The following is a 25,618-nucleotide window of genomic DNA, read 5'->3' as shown; positions in this document are numbered from 1 at the left end:
TCCTATACCAGGCAGTTATTCACACCTCATCTAATGCCGGTTTCAGGCATAAGGTCCTTCAGACAGCTCTTTGAGCTGCAGGCAGCTGCCAGTTTTGTTGCCATCCCTCAGACTGCTTTTGGACGTCCCAATGACTCTGAATCTTGTGTCCCTCAATGAATAAAAGAGAAAATAGGATTTTTGTACTGAAAATCAGTTTCTTGGAGCTCATCCAGGAACACGGGTTTTATTGCTTTGTCTGATATTACTCGCTAGTTCCCAATTCCTCCTCCTTTAGACAGCAGTATAACCCAATTGTATTTGTATCCTGTGTCATTTGATGAACTCCAATAACGAATTTTACAATAAGTACAAAAATCCTATTTTTCTATGGCTTAACTAAGGCATTTTGTTATCTGATATTGTGTGCTTATTTGTTGCCTGCTGCAGTGTGGTGTGCTACACTGTACTGTAATAGTGCATTGGGTTGCCACACAAAATAAAAAAACTGAATGGGCCCTCAGTGATATAAAATGTAGAATTTACCAGCAGAGCTAACTATGTTTGCATCAGTGATGATATGCTTTTTTCCCCCCCAAGTCAATGGTAGAAAACCTATGTTGCATAACCAAGTCTGTTTTTTTTAACCTCCTTCCAGCTGCTGAAAGATGGTGGTATTTTTTCGCCAATACTTACTAGGCTGATGAACTTCCTTTTCTTCAGCAAAGGGTGAGCAGGTGTAAATATGAGATTTATGTGGGTTATTCAGTTTTAAGTAGTGAATGCATCATCCAATAGATATGCTCTTGCTATCCAATAAAGTGATTATTAATTTTGGACCTAAAATTGATAATTGTATGTAAAACTATAGGACTCGTCAAACATGTGTGCAATATGCTACATCTTATGTAGTTACTTTTTGTATGTTACACCTTTCATTTTGCTCTAATCTAGGATTGGTGAGGTGTTTGGTCCATACACACAACCCTCAGAGGCTGAATACTGGGACATGTGGACAGCACTGAGGATCAATGATGGCAATTTGGTTGTAGACAGGTATACTTCTGTAGAAAAATGGCTTAGGGTGGTTTTTGTTTTGTGTATGGTTTACTACAAATCCCCTTTAAAATAGACTGAGCAGCACTCTAGTCTACTTCCTACTCCATTCATCTGTAATATCACTCACCGATAATTCAGGTGACTAAAGCAGCCCATAGCTTATGCGATTTTCTTTCCTTCCAGAAAGAATCGCTCGCTTTCCCCATCAACACTGACTGTTGCATCTTTCTTGCAGCGCTTCTCTGTTCTGCCGGCGGGAGCCTTCCTGACCTGCAGAACACGATAGCCACCAGCAGTAATTGCATGTAAAAAAAAAAAAAAATCCAACAGGCTGGTTGGATTGATCGACTTTTGGGTACAACCAGCCTGCCCATAGATGGATCGAATCTCAGCCAGTCCCTGCTGAACCAGTCAAGATTCAATCCATCTATGGTCGGCTTTAGTAGTAATTAAAAACCTCCTGTAACTGATGGATATCTGCACTTCAACCCAGAGTATCTGCATATTTGTTTTGTATGTTAATATGTATAGTTTGAGTAAAGGCTTTTTACACCTATATTCCCAGTTGGTGTGACATCTTTTCCTAACTATTTTCTGGCAATTAGTATTTTGCAGTATATAAACCAGCGTAGAAAGCACAGGGAACGTTGGGTGGAAGCCCTGACCAACTCATCAGTCCCCTGTAAGTATTGTTTCCCTGTGTAGCAAAAAAAAACACTTCTATACTGAGATCATGTATTATGTTACAGCAGTTTTACAGTATTAGTAATTTTGAACCAGATTACTAGAGTTGACACTAAGCTCAAAACTTTACTTAAAGTGGTTGTAAACCTCAGACATGAAATCTGAACAAATCACATTTTCTAAAGTGTTTACTTGCCTCTCTCCAAAGCAACATGTATCATTTCTCTATGCATTCTCCTTCCTCTGCATGAGTCACTTCTGACAAGTTTTCCTGACACCAAGACCCAGCCTGTGATTGACAGCCTCAGGTCTGTTGTGAGCTATGTGAAGGGGGCTGTCCCTTCCCTCCATTCAGCTCTCAGAGCTCTTATACAGTGTGTAACTGTAGCTCCCCGCCCCCTGCTTTTTGTGAGTCTGAAAACTCCTTTTCATCTGAGTTTTACATAGATGTACACGATAAATTGCTGTAAATGGGTACAACTTATGTAGGAGGATTTGTTTAATCTGTGCATCATCTGAGGCCAGTCACTTCACTGGGTATAGGCAAGGGTTTATAACCACTTGAACCTCTTCTGGACCAAGCCAATTTCTGACACCTGTAGTGTATATATACTCTGGAGAATAAAATGGCGGTCATTGCAATATTTTATGTCACGTGAGGATCCCAGACTAGCATGCTGCAGCTGCGTGCATTGTGTGTTTTGCAGAGTGGCCCTTCACTTGAATAGGTAGTGATCATCTACTAAAAGCAGCAGGGGGTAAAATTCATGCCACAGCAAGTGTACATCCTCAGCTGCTGCCCCTGCAGCTAAAGGTTGTAGGGACGAAGTTATGTAATGTGTGTCACATGATCTCCCCCATGATCTCTTATTGCCCGAGGCCCCATGAGTTGTCAGTCTGCCCTGCTCCTATCCTGTACAGCCAAGAAAGCTGCTATCTTGGCCTCTGTTTGTTTGTTCTGCAGTTGCCATGTTGCTGCACATGTGATCAGTTATGACCCCAAACATTGGGTGGATTGTTCGGTTAAAAGCAACAAGCAAGTGTGACATCATACACTGCGTGCCTTGAATGTAACAGTTTTGGAAAGCTGTTAAACCAATGGGTTTAGTTCCACTTTAACCCTTTCACTGCCAGGTCCATATGGCGTACGGACCTACAGCACTGCTTCCAGCTGGCCAGGTCCGTACGCTGTACGGACCTACATTCCTCCTCTGCTATAAGCTCATGGTCACTTCAGTGACTATAAACTAGCAGAATTGTACAACAGATGTTGATGAAGAGTGATTTATCTAACATGTCACCTTCCCCCTCCCCTCGTTGCTGCTTCACCTGTCTTTTCTGTCATCTTAATTACCCTTCTACTCCTCTCTCACCTTGAGGATTGAGGTGTGTGTTTTTTTTTTTTCAAACTCTGAAAGCTGAAAAGGGAAAAATTGCAAAAAATGGTCCGGCCAGCTGAGTTTAAAAAGTGGAATGCAGGGCCTGACCACAAAAAGGTTAATGAACCTATACCTGCTCAGAATAAGAATTACCCAAAAGTGCCGCATATCAGTGCTGCCTCATCAGTGCCCATCAGTGAAGTAGAAAAATTTGCTCATTTACAAAATTTACTGACATCAACTTTTTGAAAACAAAAAAAAAGTTTGTTTTTTATTTTTACTTAAAAAAAGTGCAGTTTAATACCACCAAAAGAAATCTTTGTGTGAAGAAAATGGTGATGATTCCAAATGGTTACAGTGTAGCATGACCGCGCAATTGTCATTCAAAGTGTGACAGCGCTGAAAGCTGAAAAATGGCCTGGGTAGGAAGGGGGTGAATGTGCCCTGTATTGAGGTGATTAAAGCCGTATTAAAGACCATAAGAGAATTTTTTATTATATAGCCGCTTACCAAGACTTTGATGTGATGGCTGCATTTGTTTTTCTTTTTTTTTTCTTGGGCTTTATTCTTTTTTCATCTCATGGGTCTAGCCAGTAAGTTTGTGTGGGTGTTTTTGTTTTGTTTTTGAAGAAGAAGAAAAGGGGGAAAAAAAAAAGCTTTTTTGCAGATATTTCAGTTACAGGGATGAAACAAATCATGTAACACTAACGGGAGTGACTACAATGATCAGCTTTTATTTCCGCAACACCTTTATCTCAAAAGTGTGTGTGTGTGGGGGGGGGGGGTTGCTGTAATTGCTTATGAAATATTGGAGTTTGGCTTCAGTCGGTTAGTGTATTTAAATCTGGGCAGCACAGTGGTGTAGTGGATAGCACTTTCGCCTACCACAACACTACCTGCCTGGAGTTTGCATGTTGTCCCTGTGCCTGCGTGGGTTTCCTCTGGGTACTCCGGTTTCCTCCCACACTCCAAAGACATGCTGGTAGGTTAATTGGATCCTGTCTAAACTGTCCCTAGTATGTAGGAATGTGAGTTAGGGACCTTAGCTTGTAAGCTCCTTGAGGGTAGGGACTGATGTGAATGTACAATGTGTATGTAAATTGATGGCGCTATATAAGTTTCTGAAATAAAATAAAAAATCTGCTAGTATGTCTAGCACTCCCCTTCCCCCAAACTAACAATGCTGCTGTCCAAATGTGTCCCCTATGCTCTTTCATCTAGAGTGGTGGCACCAATACAGGAAGTGTTGAAAACCAGAGAGGGAAAAAAAGCCTAAAAGAGAACGGATGCAGCCATCACATCTAATGACTTCTAAGCTGCAATATATTATGTATTTGGTTTTGGGTTTAATATCGCTTTTAAAGCAGGCTTTCCACCAACAATAGAAGGTTAGAAAAATGGAAGTTGTCAACAGAGTTTACTGACAAATGTGGTCACTGTCTGACCATTCAAACATTACACTTGAAATGAGAAGTGAGACCCCTTTCACATTGGTGCGTTGCGAGTGTTGGTCGCAAAACGCAGTTTTACCTCTGTTTATAGTGGCGCTTTTCGCCCACTGGCGGGGCCGCTTTTAACCCCAGCTAACAGCTGAAGAAAGGGTTAATGGCACCCAAGTTGCTTTGGCAGCGCTGCCTATTCATTTCAATGAGCAGGTATAAACCACTCCCGCACCGCCCCAAAGACGCTGCTTGCAGGACTTTTTTCCTGTCCTGCAAGCGCACCGCCCCAGTGTGAAAGCACTCTGGCTCTCTCACTGGGGTGGTTGAGAGGTGCTATTTTTTAGCACTAAAACGCCTGTAAAGAGCCCCAGTGTGAAAGGGGTCTAAATGTAAATTGTAGATTCTAATTCTCACTTTGTAATTCTAGTGCACATTATATATGGACCACTGGACCCAGTTAATCCCCATCCTGAGTTCATGGAGCAATACAAGTAAGTTAAGCATTTTATAGTAATTGGGGATGAAGTAGCAAGTATCTAGGCTAATAAAGGGGAAGTTATTGGGTTTAGTAATTTTTAGCATTGTTTTAAAGTTTTTAGAAGTAAGTTTGTGTTTTTTTTTTTTTTTTTTATCTAAATTGTATACAATCCTTTGACAAAAATTAACACATTAATCACCATAGATGGATAGATTCATGCATTGCATGAATTTATCGATGGTCAGTGCTGACACCCCCTATTCAGGTGTCCGGCCCCTTTTCGGTCACCGGGCACCTGAATTACAGCGGTGGGGGTGTTTTTCGGGTTTTTTTTTTCGTTTTTTTTGTTTTTTTGTTTTTTTGTTGTTTTGTTTTGGAAGCACCTGATTAGAGCCGTAGGCTTTAATAGGCGTCCAAAAAATGTGAGAAGCGGGCTCAACGCTGTACGTTCCTTGTCACTCAGCTCTCAGCCAATCGGGTTGCCGGGTCTGTTACTGGTCGCCAGCCATTAATGTCTAAACCGCTGGCAACAAAAGTGAGTACACCGCTAAGTGAAAATGTCCTAATTGGGCCCAAAGTGTCAATATTTTGTGTGACCACCATTATTTTCCAGCACTGCCTTAACCCTCTTAGGCATAGAGTTCTCCAGAGCTTCACAGTTCTCCAGAGCTTCACAGTTTATTTATTTTTTATTTATTTATTTCAGGTACTTATATAGCGCCGTCAATTTACGCAGCGCTTTACATATACATTGTACATTCACATCAGTCCCTACCCTCAAGGGGCTTACAATCTAAGGTCCCTAACTCACATTCATACATACTAGGAACAATTTAGACAGGATCTAATTAACCTACCAGCATGTCTTTGGAGTGTGGGAGGAAACCGGAGTACCCGGAGGAAACCCACGCAGGCACAGGGAGAACATGCAAACTCCAAGCAGGTAGTGTCGTGGTTGGGATTGGAACCAGTGACCCTTCTTACTGCTAGGCGAGAGTGCTACCACTACACCACTGTGCCGCCAGAGCTTCACAGTTCTCCAGAGCTTCACAGTTCTCCAGAGCTTCACAGTTCTCCAGAGCTTCACAGTTCTCCAGAGCTTCACAGTTCTCCAGAGCTTCACAGTTCTCCAGAGCTTCACAGTTCTCTTCCACTCCTCCATGACGACATCACGGAGCTGGTGGATGTTGGAGACCTTGCGCTCCTCCACCTTCTGATTGAAGATGCTCCACAGATGCTCAATAGGGTTTGAGTCTGGATACACGCTTGGCCAGTCCATCACTTTTACCCTCAGCTTCTTTAGCAAGGCAGTGGTCGTCTTGGAGGTGTGTTTGGGGTCGTTATCATGTTGGAATACTGCCCTGTGGCCCAGTCTCTGAAGGGAGGGGATCCTGTTCTGCTTCAGTATGTCACAGTACATGGCATTTATGGTTCCCTCAATGAACTGTAGCTCCCCAGTGCCAGCAGCACTCATGCAGCCCTAAACCATGACACTCCCACCACAATGCTTGACCGTAGGAAAGACACACTTATCTTTATACTCCTCACCTGGTTGCCGCCACACACGCTAGACACCTTCTGAACCAAATAAGTTCATCTTGGTCTCATCCGACCACAGGACATGGTTCCAGTAATCCATGTCCTTAGTCTGCTTGTCTTTAGCAAACTGTTTGCGGGCTTTCTTGTGCATCATCTTTGAAAGAGGCTTCCTTCTGGGACGACAACCATGCAGACCAATTTGATGCGGCGTATGGTCTGAGCACCCGACAGGCTGACCCCACACCTCTTCAACCTCTCCAGCAATGCTGGCAGCACTCATACATCTATTTCCCAAAGACAACCTCTGGATATGATGCTGAGCACGTGCACTCAGCTTCGTTGGTCAACCATCGCAAGGCGTGTTCTGAGTGGAACCTGTCCAGTTAAACCCCTATGGTCTTGGCCACCGTGCTGCAGCTCAGTTTCAGGGTCTTGGCAATCTTCTTATAGCCTAGGCCATCTTTATGAAGAGCAACAATTCTTTTTTTTAGATCCTCAGATAATTCTTTTCCATGAGGTGCCTTGTTGAACTTCCAGTGACCAGTATATGAGAGTGAGAGCGATAATAACACCAAATTTAACACACCTGCTCCCCATTCACACCTGAGACCTTGTAACACTAACGAGTCACATGACACCCGGGAGGGGGGGGTGGCTAATTGGGCCCAATTTGGAAATTTTCACTTAGGGGTGTACTCACTCTTTGTTGCCAGCGGTTTAGACATTAATGGCTGTGTGTGTTTTTATTCATGTAAAATGGAGATCGTAGCAATACTTTGTCACACTGTATTTGCACAGCCGTCTTACAAACGCAATTTGTTTGGAGTTTGTGTATTTGTATTGTGAAAGATAATGTTACACCGAGTAAATTGATACCCAACATAACATGTCATGCTTCAAAATTGCGCCCACTCCTGGAATAGCTTTGGCACTTAAAAAAATCTCCATAGCGCTTCTGCGCTCAGGCTAAAGGGACAGGACTCTTTAAATTTTATTTAACTTTTTATTTTTACACTGTCCCTTTTTTGTTTTATTAAAAAAAAAAAAACTTTTTTTTTTTTTTTTTCTTTTTTGATCACTTTTATTTCTATTACAAGGAATGTAAACATCCCTTGTAATAGAAAAAAAAAGCATGACAGGACCTCCTTTTTTAATGTGAGATTTGGGGTCAAAAAGACTTCAGATCTCACATTTACACTTAAAAGCAAAGTCTTCTTTTTTTTTTTTTTTTTTTAATAAAGGCTGTTCGGAAGTGATGTTTTGATTTCGCTCTGGTCCTCCCCAAGGGCATAGTCCAGTTGGGGCCATCATGCCCTCAACTTAACTTCCTGCCCATCAAGGCAACAGGACCGGATCATCTCCATCGTTTTCGGTAAGCGGCGGAGACCACCTGGAGGAGCACCCCTCCTGCCGCCCGTCAGTGATCTTGTGGTGAATCCGCCGCTGAGACCACTTTTTATGTGAAAGCGCTCCGCCTGTTGTTTTGAAGTTAGCTGCCATAATCCCGGTATCTTTTTAAAGTGTATGTGTGTATGTATGTATGTATGTATGTATATATATATATATATATATATATATATATATATATATATATATATATATATATATATATATATATATATATATATATATATATATATATATATATATATATATATATATATATATAAATATATAAATTTAATTAATTATGAGATTTTTTTTATATGTGTACACAGTGGGCGGTCCAGAAGGGTTGACCCTCCCCAAACTAGTGGTGTGTTGACAAGTAAAAGAACAACTCAAATGTGGCTCTTTCACACTGAATTTAAAGCAAAATATACCACTGAAGAAACTATAATTGAATGTTACTCAGAGGGTGAGACATGTTTTGTGAGTCAAATAACATCTTTGCTGGACAGTTGAAGGCTGGCATAATAAGACCAAAATATACATTTTTGGAATTGATGGTGTGAAGGGTCAGTGACCGGCAACCATGAAGCATCGCATGAGATATGATCTGAGGTGCATATCTAGTTATGCTATTAGCCATATTCCACATAAAAAAAAATGGGGGGGGGGGGGGGGGAGATAAATACAGACCATTACATTTAAAACATCTTCCTTCTGCAATTATTCCCTTCACTGCAGCTGAGTTATGCCCTTTACAGGAATGTATTTTCTAGCAAAATCATGCGCCTTGCTGTAATATCAAAGCTGTAAAAGATTGGTTTATATCTCATCATAATGTTATAGATTGGCCAAGCAACAACCCCAGGCCTAATCCCCAGTGAAAACCTTATGCCTAAATGGAGTTGATGGAGAAGCCTTATACATCTTATAGGATGCAGTCACTGTTTTGACTAAAAACTTTCAAACCAGCTCAGTTAAACTAGGGGTGTGGTGGTAATGGGGCCACCATCAGCTCTGAACGATTCAGCAGGAATCTGCTCAAATTCAAGTCATGTATTTGCAAGCTTAGAATATGGTGTTGGAAAAGATGGATCAAGAAGCAAACAAGAATTTCTAGAACCTGTAATAAAGTGCTGATATATTGTTACACTAGAAGAAATTAAAAATGTACAGTGGTGCATTCTATGCCAGAAATGTGGAAAGCCAGACATTGATATTTTTTGTACATAAGAGCATGTATAATTAGTTTTCATAGATATAACCCTAATTAGTATAAGATTGTATTGAGCATTACATTTTAGAATAAAATTGTAATATAACCTTATAAGTATCAGGAAATCAATCATTCCAAATTGGACCAATCCCTACGATTTTTCAGAAGTGTTCACAATTTTGGCCACTGGTGTAGATCAAGGCTTTCACTGTATGAACTGTGGCGCCAATCGCTTCCAGTCAACAGTAAATACAAACACTGTCATTGATTTACTAAAGAGATGAAGCGTTCACCAAGTAAAGTGAAAGGTTACTGAACAGGGCAAATAATAACTTTTTTTTTTTCCTTTTGCACATGATTGGTTATTCACACACAGGTTTACCTTGTTTACTGTCATTCGCTTTGGTACGTGAACAGCTTTCAATCATTTAGCAAATCATTCCCAATATTTTTTGAACCATTAAACATATTTGAAGTGATTTTCCATTCTGCCTACAGAATATTGTCAGTATATGGTTGAAATCTGTATGCTTGTAAAAGCTTTTCATTTCAGGCTGTTATTTTATCCACAGAAAACTGATACCAAAGTCAACCTTCACTATTCTGGACGACCATATTAGTCACTACCCCCAACTGGAGGATCCTACTGGCTTCTTAAATGCCTATCTAAGTTTTATCCATTCATTCTGAGGGCTCTTCAGTTTCAGATGACAAGCTTGTGGTGTGACTAAATGCAATAATCATTTTCATGACATTACTCCTCAGCTGCCACTGCAATCACATACAAGTGGCTAAATATCTCAGGGATGGCAATTCAGTCACTTTGTCTAAGCGCATACTGAGCCATTTTACATTGCTTTCCATTTGAAAGCGTGACATAAAGCTGACTGATCAGTTTTAAGGGAATACTACCCTCTCTATTTACAGAGTATGTCTGCTGAAATGTAATGATGTATACATGGTTAGGTGGTGCTAGCAGATAACGACCTTGTGAGACAATGCATTATCGCAAGCAAAAAATAAATGGGACTTTTTGGTAATCCCCTCTAACGTGGAATATTGCAGGCTATAGGGGCACTTCTTGAAACGGTGACAATCAAACATCCACTTTGTTCTATCTGCAGGCTCAGTCACAGAACATATTGTTGACATAGAACTTTGAAGTCCACTACATAAGAACTTTTGGAGAGTTTGGCCAGCCATAGACTGTTCGAACCTCAGCTGGATTGGCCAAGATTTGAACTATGTATGGGCAGGCTGGTTGTACCCAAGTTGTACAAGAAGCCTGTTGGATTTTACATGCAACTTATTGCTAGTGGCTTTTATAGCCACTAGCAGTAATCAGTGTGTTCCCTCTGCCCCAACTGACTGTTGTTGAACATGTTGATGGGGGAATTGGGTGAAATCTCTCTATCAATGGCTGGTTTTAAAATAAAAGATTAGTAGTGCCTTTCATTTTGTGGTGTTTGCCACAGCATTGGGGGGGGGACTGATTATGTTTAACTATTGTTTTTGAAATGCATTGTTTGTCATGTGCATAGTGAGAGAATTAGTCTGGCTTTGAAGATCAACGTGAAGCAGATTTGCAGCCTCTTGGTATTTCAGGGATTAGTGTTCACATACATTGAGTGATAACAGTATAATGCTGATTGCATTATTCTTAAGGGCTTTAGAAAATATTAAGCTTTTCTAAGTGTAAAAATGTACTTTTAAAATTAACTAAACTAGTTTTGGAATTTTTTTTTCTTTATTGGATTTGCTGTATATTAAGTAATCTGATAAATACTACTGGGCAAATCACTAATCCTACAAGTCCCAGTGCGAAAGATGAGACCCCTCGTGAGAAGATGGAAATTCCAATCCACTGGAAACGCTGGTGTACAGATTAAAGGGGTTGTAAAGGTATTTTTTTTTTTTAAATAACAAACATGTTATACTTACCTTCACTGTGCAGCTCGTTCTGCACAGAGTGGCCCCGAACCTGCTCTTCTGGGGTCCCTCGGCGGCTGTTTCAGCTCCTCCCCGCAAGCATTTACCACCTTAATGCGAGCTCCCTCGCATGGTGGTGAGTGCTTGCGGGCGCGCTCCCGTGATACAGCCGGCGGCTATAGCCGCTCGCTGTATCACTCGGCCCCGCCCCCTGGCGCGCCGCGATATCGGATGTGATTGACAGCAGCGCGAGCCAATGGCTGCGCTGCTTTCAATCCATCCACTGCAGCCAATCAGCGACCAGGCTGAGCTGCAATGAAGATGACGAGGACGAGCAGCGAAGATTCGAGGCGTCAGGTAAGTAAAATGGGGGGGGCTGGGGGCGGCAGTACTGTCAAAAGTTTTTTCACCTTAATGCATAGAATGCATTAAGGTGAAAAAATTTTTACCTTTACAACCCCTTTAACACAGGATCCGAAGATCCAGAGATGGCAGCGGGTGACGTCTGCAAGATAGCTCCTCCCCCAGTATGCATTATATGAAGTGCAATTTTGGCGCCATCACGTTATGCCACTTGGATCTTTTACTATTAAATGACTTAATGGAGAGCACTTAGAACGTGTCTCCTTGTTTTTTTTACACTTGCCCTGGATGTTCCGATTCCACTGCTGTGTTAGCGAATACAATCATCCCATTGTGGATACAAGTGTGTCTGACCTTCTGTTAATTCAGGGGTTCACCGTTTCTGGTAAGAGCATTTGTATGCCGGTGGAGGGCTTGTCACCTAGCATTACCAGTGGATTGGAATTTCCATCTTCTCACGAGGGGTCTCCTCTTCCGCTCTGGGACTTGTAGTTCCTTTATATTTATGGATGGACTTTTCTTTGTTTTATATTGCGCTGCAGTAATTTTTCTATTCTGTGTACTCATTGAAGGTGAAGTGATTAGCCTGTAGTGTTCAGCTTGGATTTTCCATTTAGTTTTACCAATTGTTTGCGCTGATTGCCTTTTACACATTTAAATCACTAATCCTAGCAAACAGAATCCATTGTGTATTGAAATGTTTGCTGTAAAGAATTCTGTTCAGTTGCAATGAATTGCTGTGCTTTTCTCCTTGCTTGCTTTACTGAATAAACCAGCTTAATTTACCCCTCACCTACCTGTATGTATTGCAACAAATTTGGGGATATTCATTAAATTCTGCTGTTCAACTTAATAAATATGAACAATACTGCAGAATTTGTCAGCATATACGGTATATTAAATTTTCCTAGGTGTATTTCTCATGCATAAATAGCTGCAGCTGAATACCAGAAACTGTTGCTTGTGCTCTGGCACACACTCTTGCATCCTACATATGTTACGCACCATTTAGGCATGTTTTGCCGTAAAGTGTTAATGGGAAACTTTGTTTTAGGTTTGTAAGTCCTTTTGTTAATTATACAAAAAAAAAATAAAAAAAGGGCAATTTTTTTTAATAAAGAAACCTTTAATTCATGAGACAATTCCCAAATCACTATGGGCTAGCTAAAGAGGCAGTACAGAAGAAGAATCTCTAGCTTTTTATGATCTGTTTTGTCTGATAGGGATAGGAGTCCCTAGTGTGGTGACTCATTGGGGTGTTTTTTTTTTTTTTTTTTTTTTTTAAACTAATGGCAAATCCACTTTGCACTGCAAGTGCACTTGCTGTAGATGTGAGGGGGCATGCATGGAAAATAAAAAAAACGCATTTTAGCTTGCAGATGATTGGATGATAAAATCAGCAGAGCTTCCCCTCATTTCAGATCTTCCGCTCAGATCTTGCAGTGCACTTGTAGTGCAAAGTGGATTTGCCTTTTATTAAATAACCTCCATTGAGTAAACAGACTTTTCAGAAAATCTGAGGGCAATACTGCTTCACGTGTTAAAAAGGTGCCTAGAGCATTGACTACTGGCTGGCAAAAAATACATAATGCAGTTTTTGTTTAGCCCTGGTCATAATAAATTAAGTGAAGTAGTCCTTTAATGTTGCACTTCAATGAAGCCTAGGTAGCAACGTACCTTCAGCCCCATTAGAATTCCATCAATTTGCGCCCCTGCCTCATGCCGCACAGACTCTAGGCTTTGTCCAGCTCTACTGCACATGTATGCCTCTTGGTCTATTCTTGCCTAGGTCTCATCTGTACTCATGGAGACAATCAACCACCTAGAGGAGTATGAAATGAGCCATAGTAATGAGAAGGGCAAGTAGAATTCATATCCATTATTTGCTGGATGGGCAGGACTGCACGGTGGAAAAACTCGCCGCAAGTGTGTTCTTTCTTGGTCTATTCATTTCTATGGCCCATCTGTACTGATGGATATCCCTGTCATTATGTATGCTGACCACCCCATTGAGGCCCTGACCTGTCAAAATCTAGTTTTATTCTAGAGTAACATCGAATACCATAAGCGTGTGAAATTGATTACTATCAAAGCTTGCCATGTATTTTTGTGTTATCCAGCAAGCCTTCAGAAGGTAACTTGTATTTGATGTGTACTGTCCTGTCCCTTTAATCAAAACATTTTTACAATACTGATATTTACAATGTAACTGTTTTGTCCTAGTATAGGCAAACATCTCTTATATTGAAGTATGTCCATCTCATTACAGATCTGAAATTTTTAACTGGCTAAAAAGAAATCTGAATATGTTCTTGTATTTGGAATGCAACCAAACCTTGTGTAATGACCTTTATGTTTTTTAAAGCAAATTTGAATAAAAACCCATTAATAAAGAAAATGTGTACAAGCCTTTTTTTTTTTTTTTTTTTTTTTTTCCTGCCCTGAGAAAAAAATAACTTGCAAACCATGATTGGATTTCTCACCTTTCAAAATCTGCAGCTCCTGTATGTTAAGACAAGTTATATTTTCTAAAAAGCACATTTTTTTTGCAGCTAAAAAAATGTGAGATATAGATAAGTGTGTGTGTGTATGTATGGGCCTGTAATGCATTAGTGATCAGCAGATCACTGGTGCCATGCAGGTGTCCTGCAGAACTGTCCGTGTGCCTGTACATCCCATAAGGGCAAGCAGATACACTGACGGGAAGAATGAATGCCATGGTAGTTCATTGAGAACTACAAGCTGACAGCCGCAAAGGATGCCAAAGGCTTGTAGCCCATTCACACACAGAGCTATGTGTATGAACGATGTGGGCGGAGTCCTGCACGACTGTGCTGATTTAAAAAAAAAGTTACAGCTAGTACAAGGAACTTTCCCCGTACAGCATTGAATCATTGGGAAAATGTTACATGTTCCACCCTAAAAACAAGTGTAACATGTTCCCAAAGGTGAACTTGGCCTTTAAAGTAGACAGACTAAGCGTGAGAGGAAAAAAAAAAAAAAAATGCATGAGCACATTGAGTGAATATTCCATTGTCAAAACTATCAGTAGGCCCCAAAATCTGAAAGGTGGGGGTTAAGCCAATCAGTGTGTCTGCCTCATTCATATATTGCTTTTGGCGGCTGGTTGTACTTCAGTGTATTGCCAGATAGTTTCCAAAGGGATTTCAATTCTCTTATAACTTAAATATTTTAGGGGGTGCTGTTGCTTTACTTTTTAGATATCAAGTGGCAGCAGCAAAATACTTTGAGGATTGGTAAGAACAGATGAAAAGAGGATGCCTGTATATGTTTGCTGCAACTACATGTAAAATTAAATGATATTGGGAGCCTGATCCCCAATCAGGCTGCCAAGGAAATATGGGTGTTTTGGACTATTCCGGTACAGTAAAACGTGTTACAATATAAGTAATATACCAAATAAGAATTATAAAAATACAAGCTTGATTTATTGATGCAGAAAACAAATCATCAGTTACACGATACAATATGGTAACAACAGTGAAGTCATTGACCCTGAAGGGGGAAGATTATACAGTAAGGCGATTTAATCACAGATGTCATGTTCCTCGACTAGTTTCGCGGATACTGGCCGCTTCATCAGGAGGGAATCTGTAGATTATGTTTCTGACTACACAGTCTAACCTAACAAATAATAAAATTATAAAATTATGCATGGTAAGGTTGCTGAAAAGCTTCATGATACAGCATCAAGAGTAAATATAATATTGACAAGGCTAAAAGGGGGGAAAAAAGGAGCATAGCTGCTTACCCATGTCCCAGCAGGCCCCAAACGCAGGGCTCATATCACCAAAGATGATCCCCCGCGGCGACCTGGGGGAGCTACAGGGATAATGAAAATAAATCAAGGTAGTCAGTGAATCAATTGGGTATATTGAGATGGCCAACCTACAAATAGTGAGTAGGTGGGGTGTCTAACAATTAAAGAACTACTGAGAATAAGCAAGAGACAATTGTGAATAAGTGGTAATGTGGTAGACATAGTGAAGAAAAGGAAGAAATTTTCTTCATCCTCTCTCCCTTCCCTTTCCTTCCCTCTCCTGGCCCCTCTGTCCTTATTCCCCCATCGTTTTCCTATTCCATCCCCCCCCCTCCTTTCCAATTACCTACCTCATGTCCACCCCCCCCCCCCCCCCATATGCCGTCCCCGCATCCTGCATCTGTTCACCCACCTTTTTCCACCCTATACATTCTATGATGTTGTAGCCTTCACTACTCATCTTTCCTTGATCAGTATATTTCTCACCTCTTCACCATTTCTTCCTTTTCTTCACTATGTCTACCACATTACCACTTATTCACAATTGTCTCTTGCTTATTCTCAGTAGTTCTTTATTAATTCTTAGACACCCCACCTACTCACTATTTTCAGGTTGGCCATCTCAATATACCCAATTGATTCATTGACTACCTTGATTTATTTTTATTATCCCTGTAGCTCCCCCAGGTCGCCGCGGGGGATCATCTTTGGTGATATGAGCCCTGCGTTTGGGGCCTGCTGGGACATGGGTAAGCAGCTATGCTCATTTTTCCCCCTTTTAGCCTTGTCAATATTATATTTACTCTTGATGCTGTATCATGAAGCTTTTCAGCAACCTTACCATGCATAATTTTATAATTTGTTAGGTTAGACTGTGTAGTCAGAAACATAATCTACAGATTCCCTCCTGATGAAGCGGCCAGTATCTGCGAAACTAGTCGAGGAACATGACATCTGTGATTAATTGCCTTACTGTATAATCTTCCCCCTTCAGGGTCAATGACTTCACTGTTGTTACCATATTGTATCGTGTAACTGATGATTTGTTTTCTGCATCAATAAATCAAGCTTGTATTTTTCTAATTCTTATTTGGTATATGACTTATATTGTAACACGTTTTACTGTACCGGAATAGTCCAAACGCCCATATTTCCTTGGCAGCCTGATTGGGGATCAGGCTCCCAATATCCTTAAAGTATAGATTCCTGGATGATGGTACAAGTCCCTAATTTTGTTTATCTTATCAACACACCACAGAGGCCACCGTCTGTTTATGTAAAATTAAATCAAAGAAGGCATCTATTTGCAGTTCTGTTCACCATTTCATACATTGCTTGGTGACCCTCCAATCATAAAAAAAGCAGCCTTGTAAAGATTTACCTTTCCAGTGGCCTATGTCTTAAACATCACCACTTCACTACTACCCAGTAGCCCCAGGTATTAGACCCTTTCCAGTGTGAGACTACATGCTTTATTTCCTCTCTGCCTCATACAGCTGTCACTACAAGATGTATCAGCTGGCCCATGCAGACAAGGGGCTCCAATGCATTCTCTATCTGCCTATCCAGCAATGTTGAGCATGCACTGCTTTTGAAACAAATTGTTTTCGTTCCTGCGATGCTAGAGTAAGTGCCAAAGGGTGCATGTAATTAACCTAGGCTATAAAACGGAGTGTTCAGACTGGGAGGGAATATTGTAACACAAATGGGAACATTTCAGAGGTACTGTATGCAAACACGCTCAAATATGTTCCCACAGCCAATAGGTTTAAAAGGCTGAAAATAAAACCTGTGTCCAAGGTAAAAAAAAAAAAAAAAAAAAAAAAAAAAAAAGCTGTGACCAATCATAGCGATCACATGTCCAGTAGTGAAGATGGCTGCCATTCGGAACTTCTGTGAGCCCTGTGATTGGTCACATTTGATCACTGCCTACCTGTACCATGTGGTAGCTGCAGCCAATCACAGCTTATCGGTGTTCTTGCTTTTTTTTTTTTTTTTTTCTCCTCACACTTCCCTAGAGCACTGCAGTGTTACTATGGTAACACTTCACTGCCCTGGTGACAGCATGTTTAACCACTTGCTTACTGGGCACTTAAACCCCCCCTCCTGCCCAGACCAATTTTCAGCGCTGACACACTTTGAATAACAATTGTGCGGTCACACAACACTACCTAATTTTTCTCCTTCATTGATATGCGCTGATGAGGTGGCACTGGTGGGCACAGATAAGGTGGCCCTGATGGGGGGGGGGGGGTGCTGGTGGGCGGCGCTTCTGCCTATTGCTAGGTGGCTCTGGCAGGGGGCACAGGTGATCTGGCAGCAGATCTCCGTGATCGGGACTGATGTCCCTCTCACGGCTGCCGGTGATGAAAAAATAGCCAATTACCAGCTCTGTTGACATCACATGATCAGCTGTCATTGGCTCAGACTCGCTGATCACAGGGCACGCAGGCCGCTCATGCACGGGATGACGTCCCGTCATTCGGCTATATCGCGAATCTCAAGTGGTTACAAAAAAAAAAATATGTATTTTTTTTTTTTTTTTTTTTTTTACACTAAAGTGACATTGTACCACTGTGGTGGTGATAATGTACAATAACTGGCTGCTTTGATATCACTGTCAGTACTGCCAGCCTTGATTACTGCCACAGCCATACAGAGATAAATGTCCCTAATCACTGCCACACCAGTTAGTGTCCAGCTGACCTGTTTATTGACCAAATTTATGCCTGTTGCCCAGACAGATCCTTTGCCTGTTTGCTGACCATGTGTCTTCCTGTAGCCTAAATTGACCCATCTGCAAATCTATATTCCTGTGAAACACCAGACCCAACCATCCTCTGCAGACAACTGCACTCCTGGAACTCTTGTTCCTTTCTTCAGCCTCCTGTACTTTCTTGGTCAGTGAACATGACATTCCTGGGGACAGCCATGTACCAGTAGGCTTGGTTTCTAGTAATGCTATACTAAGCTATATTTCCTGACCACCTGCATAGCGGTGACTACTTCAGTACATTGTGTATCACACAAATCAACCAGTTGTATCAAAACCAATCAGTCCAGACAGTGAAAGTCTCACGTGATGTTGTTATACTCAGGAGTAGCAGACTGTTTTGGGGTGTAATTCCAACTATGCCCAAGCTGCGTGTAAGAAATATTAAATTGCTAACTACATAAAATAACATTTTGTTCTCCAAAAACTTGTGGCAATAAAATCTAGGTTTTCAAAAGACTTACCACGCCTCTTAAAATACCTTTTGGCATTTAACTCTTTAAAATGTGGTCATTGTGGGGGTGTTTTTACTATTCTGTTTCTCCAGGGCCTCCAAAAATGTGATGGGTAGTCAAGAAATTGGATACATAATTTATCTGCCTAGAACTGCCTGAAGGTGCTCCTTGGATTATGGACCCCTCTATGCGGCTAGGCTGTGGAAAAGTCCAATACATGCGGTAGGAGTAGCAGAAAGGGGGAGAGGAGGATTCTAAGTATGCCTATATTGTGTGTATAGAAATATCCTAATTGATAACTTTTTGTGTGTTTTAAAAAAATAAAAAAAGGATGTCATTACTTTTGGGATCGAACGGAATAATTGTCTTTTAGTGTGAGGGAGTGCTGGAGATGGAAAGCCCCCAGTTAATAGAGGCGTGCCTCCCACCACTGCTAAGTTTTCTTTCTAAGAAAGGCTGTACTGCTAAACAGAAGCAGTACTCTATAAATCGCGCCATCTGCAACTTTGACCTGATTCCAAAGGGAGGAAGAGTCTACACCACCTAGAAAACAATTGCGATTAGATGACTGCTGGAGAAGGAAGAATGTGTGACAGACGGTGAAACCCGCCCTTATTCTCCCCCCAGCATATATTCAGAGTCCTGTAATAATGAGACATACTTTGAGATATGGGAACGCTGGCTGCAATGGGGGACACTGGTGAGGCTGCATTGATCTCTTGTATCATGTCCCCAGTCTCTGACCATCTCCTGTATAAAAATATTTTTAAAAACAGTCACTTTTGGTTTTCGGCCTAGTGTATCTTTCATTTTCAGTATCAGCACCAAAAAACCCATTCGGTGCATCCCTAATATTTACCATATGCACTTATGTCCCAATGCTCAATAAATACAGAATTGTTATTCAGGCAAGAAGTACAAAGAAAGATCTCAGACAAGATAGTATTTGGATGGTTTAAAGTTTATTTTTTTTTATAATGTATAAATAAGTTAAACAAGTTGTTAAAGGTTTTTTTTATATCGTAGCAAAGTCCTAAATCGTATGCCTTAGATTAGCAAAAAAAAAAAATAAAAACATCACATCTCTCATAAGCAGCAGTAAGGCATATCCCTTTGTTTACAGCATCAAGGAGTCTGCCCATATCAGCACTGTCAAGAAGGGACAGGGGAAAACATCAAGTCCTTTCCTTAAACAATCGAGACCTAATAAGCTTAAAAAAAAAAATTCGCCTGAGTTCAATATTAAAAAAGAAAAAACAAAATGTTTATTCTCGTAACCCCTTGCGAGCCCAGATCCACTTGTCCTATAGGGGAGAAAGTTTAACATAAACAAGTCACTGGGGGGAATTCATAAAGGGTGACACCATCTGTCAGGGCGTTTCACCTAAATTGTGGGTGCTCTTACCCAATTCTTGTATGTGTCAGAGACTGGTACATGAATCTCTTGGGGCCTGGCACTGAGGTTAGAGTGTCTTATACTAGTGCACTCTCTCCCACCCCAGCCACTGCACCTTTCACTCTAACAGGCGAGTTTTGTAGTAGGTGTGGGTGGAGGCGGATTAATAACTAAGTAACTAGTTCCCCATAAGGTCCACCTGGCTGTTGATTGATAGTGCACAGCACTGTGCAGATCCATAGATGCCAATCAGTCCAATAATGACTTTTTAACCTGCCCAGTCCCGGGCACTGCCGGTCTAAAGTACTGCAGACCTGATGAGGAACTAGTTCCTCAATTCCCCCAGGTTTTGCCCATCCAGTGACACAAATAATTTCCCAAACATGGGCACTGCCATATTTGGGTAATGACATCACTACTAGTCCCCTATTGAGTGGGGCCAGGGAAAGAGCCCTATACAGGAAGCTACATGACAGCTTAACAGCACTGGCATGCCTCACCGTGAGTACTGGCATACTTCTGTACACCAACTTAGAGCTGGTCCTAATTACTGCCAGTTTCCCAATCTGCAACTTGGTGGTATATGTTGAAGAATCTGTCACTGTAATAGTGACAGGTTGCTAAAATTCTATAGTTAGAACTACCGGAATTTGTCACCAATATTACTGAAACTAGTACAAATGCTTTCCTGAAATAGGTACAGGTGGTTCTAAAGAGAACTACCATCAGAAAAGCATTTTTAAAGCGGAGTTCCACCCAAAAATGGAACCTCCGCTTTTCGGATTCCTCTCCCCTCCAATGTCACATTTGGAACCTTTGAGGGGGGAGCAGATACCTGTATAATCCAGGTATTTGCTCCCACTTCCAGGCATAGATCACCGCATTATCCGCAGCTATCTACGCAATGTCCAGCCCCTCCTCCTAACACCCCCCCTCCTCCGCCACCTCCTCAGTCCCTCCTCCGCCATCTCCTCACTCCCCCCTCCCCCCCACTCCCATCCCCGCCCCCCTCCCCACGCTGTCTTCTGATCAAGTATTTGTAGTTGCTGGAAAAAAAAAAATTCAGCAGAACTCCACTTTAAGACTTTATTAAACCCCCACCACCCCTATATTTTCCAAACACAGTAAATATAACTCTTTTAGTTGCAAAGAAGGTTAGCTATAAACTTACCTTCCCTGGACCCCTTTCAATATGTAAGCTCTGTATTGGTATGTGTCCAGCAATAAGTGCCCCTCACACGTGACAGTCCACAGGCCTGCCAACTAGCTGTTCTGGAGCTGTGCACTGCAGTGGGGGGAGAAGGTCACATGTCCCCCCATACTCAGAAGTACCGGATATTTTGAAAGACTCAAGCTGGTTATCAAGGTGGTAGGGTAGCACAAGGAGATATTAGTAGCTGAGACGGTGTCCATTAAGAGAACCCGCTACTTTGTCCTGAATGGGCTAAATGACAGGTTTACCTTAATAGGTACTAAATATTAAAAAAAATACACACCAATTATAACCAGTAATGTTAATAAATGAATGCTTTTCTGCGCAGGCTCCCCAGCATCATACAAATCACTTGTGGCGATGTAGGCTAACATGCTTCCTACCATTCTTATTGCCATCTGCATTCTACCTGCCCTGCAACAGACAGAACATTTACATGCATACTACTCAAACCACCACGCATGTGCCCTTTACATTTGTGCCCTTATACATCCAGTCACTCCAGCGCTCTCTCCCTGCTTATAATAGCCTCTCCTATCTCAGCTATTTTCCACAGAAAACGGTAATTTTTCTGCTCATTCTTTACCAATCTCATTGCATACTTTTATTTTTAATGCTTTACATGCTGCAGAAAATGTGACAAAGTTGTGCAAAATAGCTGCCACATTTGTTCTTTATAAATTAACCCTTAAACTGTAATTCTGTGCCAACATAAAGGACATATAGGAACATATCAGAAAGGAGCTGTAATAAAAATCTGATTTTGCCCACTAAATTAAGTTTTTTTTTTTTTTTAGTAAAAAAAAAAAAAAATTAACAAAATCATGCTTTCCATTCTATTGATATAAAAAAGGCAGGTGTAATATTATCCAGGAAAGTCCAACATTTCTATAATAAGTAGGGGAAAATGATGGAATTAATCCAGGAAGAAGTACATTATTGTTACACAGCAAATGACATGACTGAAGGTAATGGCTGTGATTACTACCTAAAGACTACTCAACTGTGATCTTCTGAGAGGTCATTACTATGCTCCATTGTATATAATCACAGCTATGTAACAAGTTTACTCATGAGGGTAACATGAGGCAGAAAAGAGTCCAGTTTTCTACAAAAACAAGCACTTTTTCCTAAGAACAATAGTAAACCTCTCCAGGCCCTACCTTAGTAGATACACTGGGATAGACAAAGTGACAGCAGAATTTTGGAATAATAGAATAACCATGTCAGGATTTCACGTCTTATTGTTTCATATTTTTTTTTTCCACCAGTTGTTTACTATTTGTGAGATTTGCAAGCAAAAAAAAGGGCAAGTGATTCATTTGGAGATGGATAAAAGTCCTGAAATGTTTTTGGTCAAGAAATGTTTCATCTCCAAGGACTTTAGCCTACAGTGGCTAAGATGACATCAGCTGGCGTCTCATCTGTGCTTCTCACAGTTACTTGCATGGTGACACCATCAGCTAGTGCAAGCTTGGCCCTCACCAACACATCATGTCCTCCTCTATACACCCCTGGAAAGGCAGATAAAAAAAAGACAATTTATGATAAGAGCACTGGTCTTAAGATAGCAGTTTACAAAATAAATAATTTAGAATTCATCAAAACTTGTTGTTTCATAAATATTAGAATACCATATTTATCAGCGTATAACACACACTTTTTTCTCCTTAAAATCAGAGGAAAATCATGGGTGCGTGTTATATGCCGATCCCTGCTGATTGTGAGCGGACCGCCGCCGATATACACATAGCCGAGTGTACTCGACTAGGCTTGGCTCCACTCAGTCACGTCCAGTCCTGCCACTGGACCTGTGTTATGTCCATCATAGGGGCGGGACTGCGAGAGGAGCCCAGCCTAGCACACTCGGCTTTGTGTATGTCGGCGCCAAATTTAAATAGCCTGTAATGAGGCTGCAATGATGGACAATGAGGCTGGGCAAGGCTGCAATGATGGACAAGGCTGCAGATGGACACTGATAAGGCTGCATTGATGGGCATTGAAATGTAAGTTTTTTTCCTTAAACTTCCCTCCTAAAAGTTGTTTTCCTTAAAATTCCCTCCTAAACTTGAGGTGCGTGTTATACACTGATAAATACGGTATATTATATTGCTTACAATACTAAACAGAATGTTCCATTAGAAAGGGGCAGATACACAAGCAATTGACTGTCTTGGTAATATAAGGAATACAACCGGGGTGATTTTGTCTTACCAGATAGATAAAGCACGTGCGAGTTCTTGTTCTCAGGTACCTTGTCAGTCCTCTCACATGGTTGCATTCCCAAGAACTTAATAATATTAGCTACAGCCTCTGATAAAACAAATACAGAAGGTCAGTGATTCAAAGACAGCCAGACAATTAGCATTTTAGGAGAACAGCAACAGCAGCCAACCCGCCAAAAGTTTGTGCAGGTTTTTTTTAAAGTTGAAGTCTCATTCCTTCGATTGGGCAAGCGATTATCGGGCGGTTCAATAGAAACTGCTGGTCTGGTTTCTGTCAAGAGGGCATGACCTGAAAAAGGTCTGCTGATCGGCATCCGATCAGTGCTCTCAGCAAGTGGAGGAAAGAGCTGCGGGGGGTCCTCCCCCTGTCAGAACACAATAGCTCAGGGGGTGAGCTAGTGTATACCAGGCTATACAGCCAATCCCCTCAGTACAAGATTCCTCACACAAACTAGTATGACAGGGAAGGGATCATAGTTCACTGGTATGCCCTGTGTGATTGACGGACTTGCTCTGCACACACAGGACATACAGAGTTTTACATCATAGCTACATTTAGTTTCCTTCCTATTGATATAGCAGCCCTTGTATTTAGCTGTTTGTGCTCTGCCCTCATGGGGCCGCCTGGTTGACTGATGCCTGGGAGCTGCAATGCGCACCTGGCACCCTCCCTACTTTATGCTGGGGGCGGGGGAACGGGCGAGATTACTTGCTGCGCATCCGCATCACACTGGGTGCTGACGTGTGCGCCTTTCCACTCTCTGGCTGATTTATAGGGGGAGGTTTTGGCACCAAATCGTGGATGGCTGTGCCACTCAGAGGGGGATGCCACTCCTCTATCATGCCTAACGTGATGCTGGGAGTGACCTGCGGGTGGGCTGGATGCCTAAAAAGCTCTTCTCACTGCAATAGTGTCCTTACTTGCACTATTAGTCATGCAGCACACTACCTGTGGAACATGTCCCTGTACCATACAGATGAGGAAACTATCCTGGCACATATGGGTCTCTCTCTGCTTTGCACAAGTCTTTGGTTGTTTTTTTCATCCACTTTTGGTTCCATTTTATACATATGACTGCCTTACAATACCTTGCACTATAATTTCACTTGCTTGGATATGGTCCTATGGTTCTACCTCTAGTGGTATACTTTTTTTCTCTTCCCTCACTCCCATTTGACACTGGTCTCCACTTGGTTCACATTAGCGCTACTCTATTACATATATATAGCATATAATTTTTGCAGATTCCTTTGGAGCCTTGCCCTATATTACTATTTCAACACTTGTGTTTGGGTGTTCACCCCGTGCCCAGCGTAGCTTCCTCAGCTCCTGGGACAGACAGCCTACTCTAGAGGCTCCTCCTAATTGCAGTATTACATACTCCTGCATCCCAGTCCCATGTAAGTAATCAGGTTATAACATTTTCCCTCTCCTTCCTTTAATGTTGGAGTCCCAATTAGAGTTTATCAGTGTTTATTTCTTGCAGACAAGTGGATGCAGATGAAGTGGTTTAATTAACACGAAACGCATTGATCATTGACAGGATGCAACCATGTTTTATACAATCATCATTGCATGCATATTTTATAATCTCTGCTATATTTTATTACTTTCTCACTCCATACATGTATTGGCTTTTAAATGTACTTTACACTGAGTGCGATTTTATACCCTCTTTATGACAATAAACTGGCTAAGTTATTATACACATATTACATTATTTGGTTGTCACTTGCCTCACACAAAGTCCCAACTCCCTTTCTATGCTCTCCAGGGAAGGGATAGAGTTGTTAGACTGCATAACTATTTCCGTGACTTCAGTTTATTTTTTAAACTCGCTTGACAACACTAATGTTGTCAACACATGAAGGATAAAATCGACATCCAAAACATACCAGATATGCAAAGAATCAATACAGATTGTGTTACCTTCCAAAGTCTTTGTACTACTGAGAGCAAAGGTTTCTTCTTTCTCATGTGCATTGCCCACCTCATCCCATGCTGCTCCAAAATTTGGTTTCAGCACCTTCTGAATGTGGTCTTCGAGTGTGATCTCCAGATCTTCAAGCTTGTTGAAAATACATTCATAATTAGAATGTTCCCATAAACACAGAACAGTCATACATGCATGTACAATGTGACCTCCCTAAGGTAACTCACTATAAGGACCTGCACTGCCTCAGCAGGCATACACGTTTACAGGTATAGAGAGAGGGCAGAAGAGACCAGATCCAGTACTGGTATGTGTGATGGGAGGGCCCGTGGAACTCAGAATACATCTTATGTCTAAGTCACCCTGTGCCATCCTGGCACAGGG

At 41.4% G+C, this 25,618-nt stretch overlaps 2 protein-coding genes across 2 annotated transcripts in view; one reads left to right on the top strand and one right to left on the bottom strand.

Annotated features, from left to right (window-relative positions):
• MEST (mesoderm specific transcript) overlaps positions 1-12,249 on the top strand; it is a 74,061-nt gene extending 61,812 nt beyond the window's left edge. The window contains exons 8-12 of the mRNA XM_073619426.1: positions 638-708; positions 934-1,035; positions 1,644-1,720; positions 4,971-5,034; positions 9,738-12,249. Coding sequence (XP_073475527.1) covers positions 638-708; positions 934-1,035; positions 1,644-1,720; positions 4,971-5,034; positions 9,738-9,855 — 432 coding nt within the window. The 3' untranslated portion in view covers positions 9,856-12,249. The remainder of the gene's footprint in view (positions 1-637; positions 709-933; positions 1,036-1,643; positions 1,721-4,970; positions 5,035-9,737) is intronic.
• Positions 12,250-21,568: 9,319 nt separating this feature from the next.
• The window catches only part of COPG2 (COPI coat complex subunit gamma 2), an 89,327-nt gene continuing 85,277 nt past the window's right edge, over positions 21,569-25,618 (bottom strand). Inside the window, exons 22-24 of the mRNA XM_073619425.1 lie at positions 25,231-25,369; positions 23,290-23,388; positions 21,569-22,589 (exon numbers count right to left, since the gene is read on the bottom strand). Coding sequence (XP_073475526.1) covers positions 22,459-22,589; positions 23,290-23,388; positions 25,231-25,369 — 369 coding nt within the window. The 3' untranslated portion in view covers positions 21,569-22,458. The remainder of the gene's footprint in view (positions 22,590-23,289; positions 23,389-25,230; positions 25,370-25,618) is intronic.

The sequence above is a fragment of the Aquarana catesbeiana genome, linkage group LG03 (genome assembly GCF_042186555.1).
Source record: "Aquarana catesbeiana isolate 2022-GZ linkage group LG03, ASM4218655v1, whole genome shotgun sequence".
Lineage (NCBI taxonomy): Eukaryota > Metazoa > Chordata > Amphibia > Anura > Ranidae > Aquarana > Aquarana catesbeiana.
Note: the sequence above shows the minus strand (reverse complement) of the source record. Positions and strands in the feature narration are given on the sequence as shown.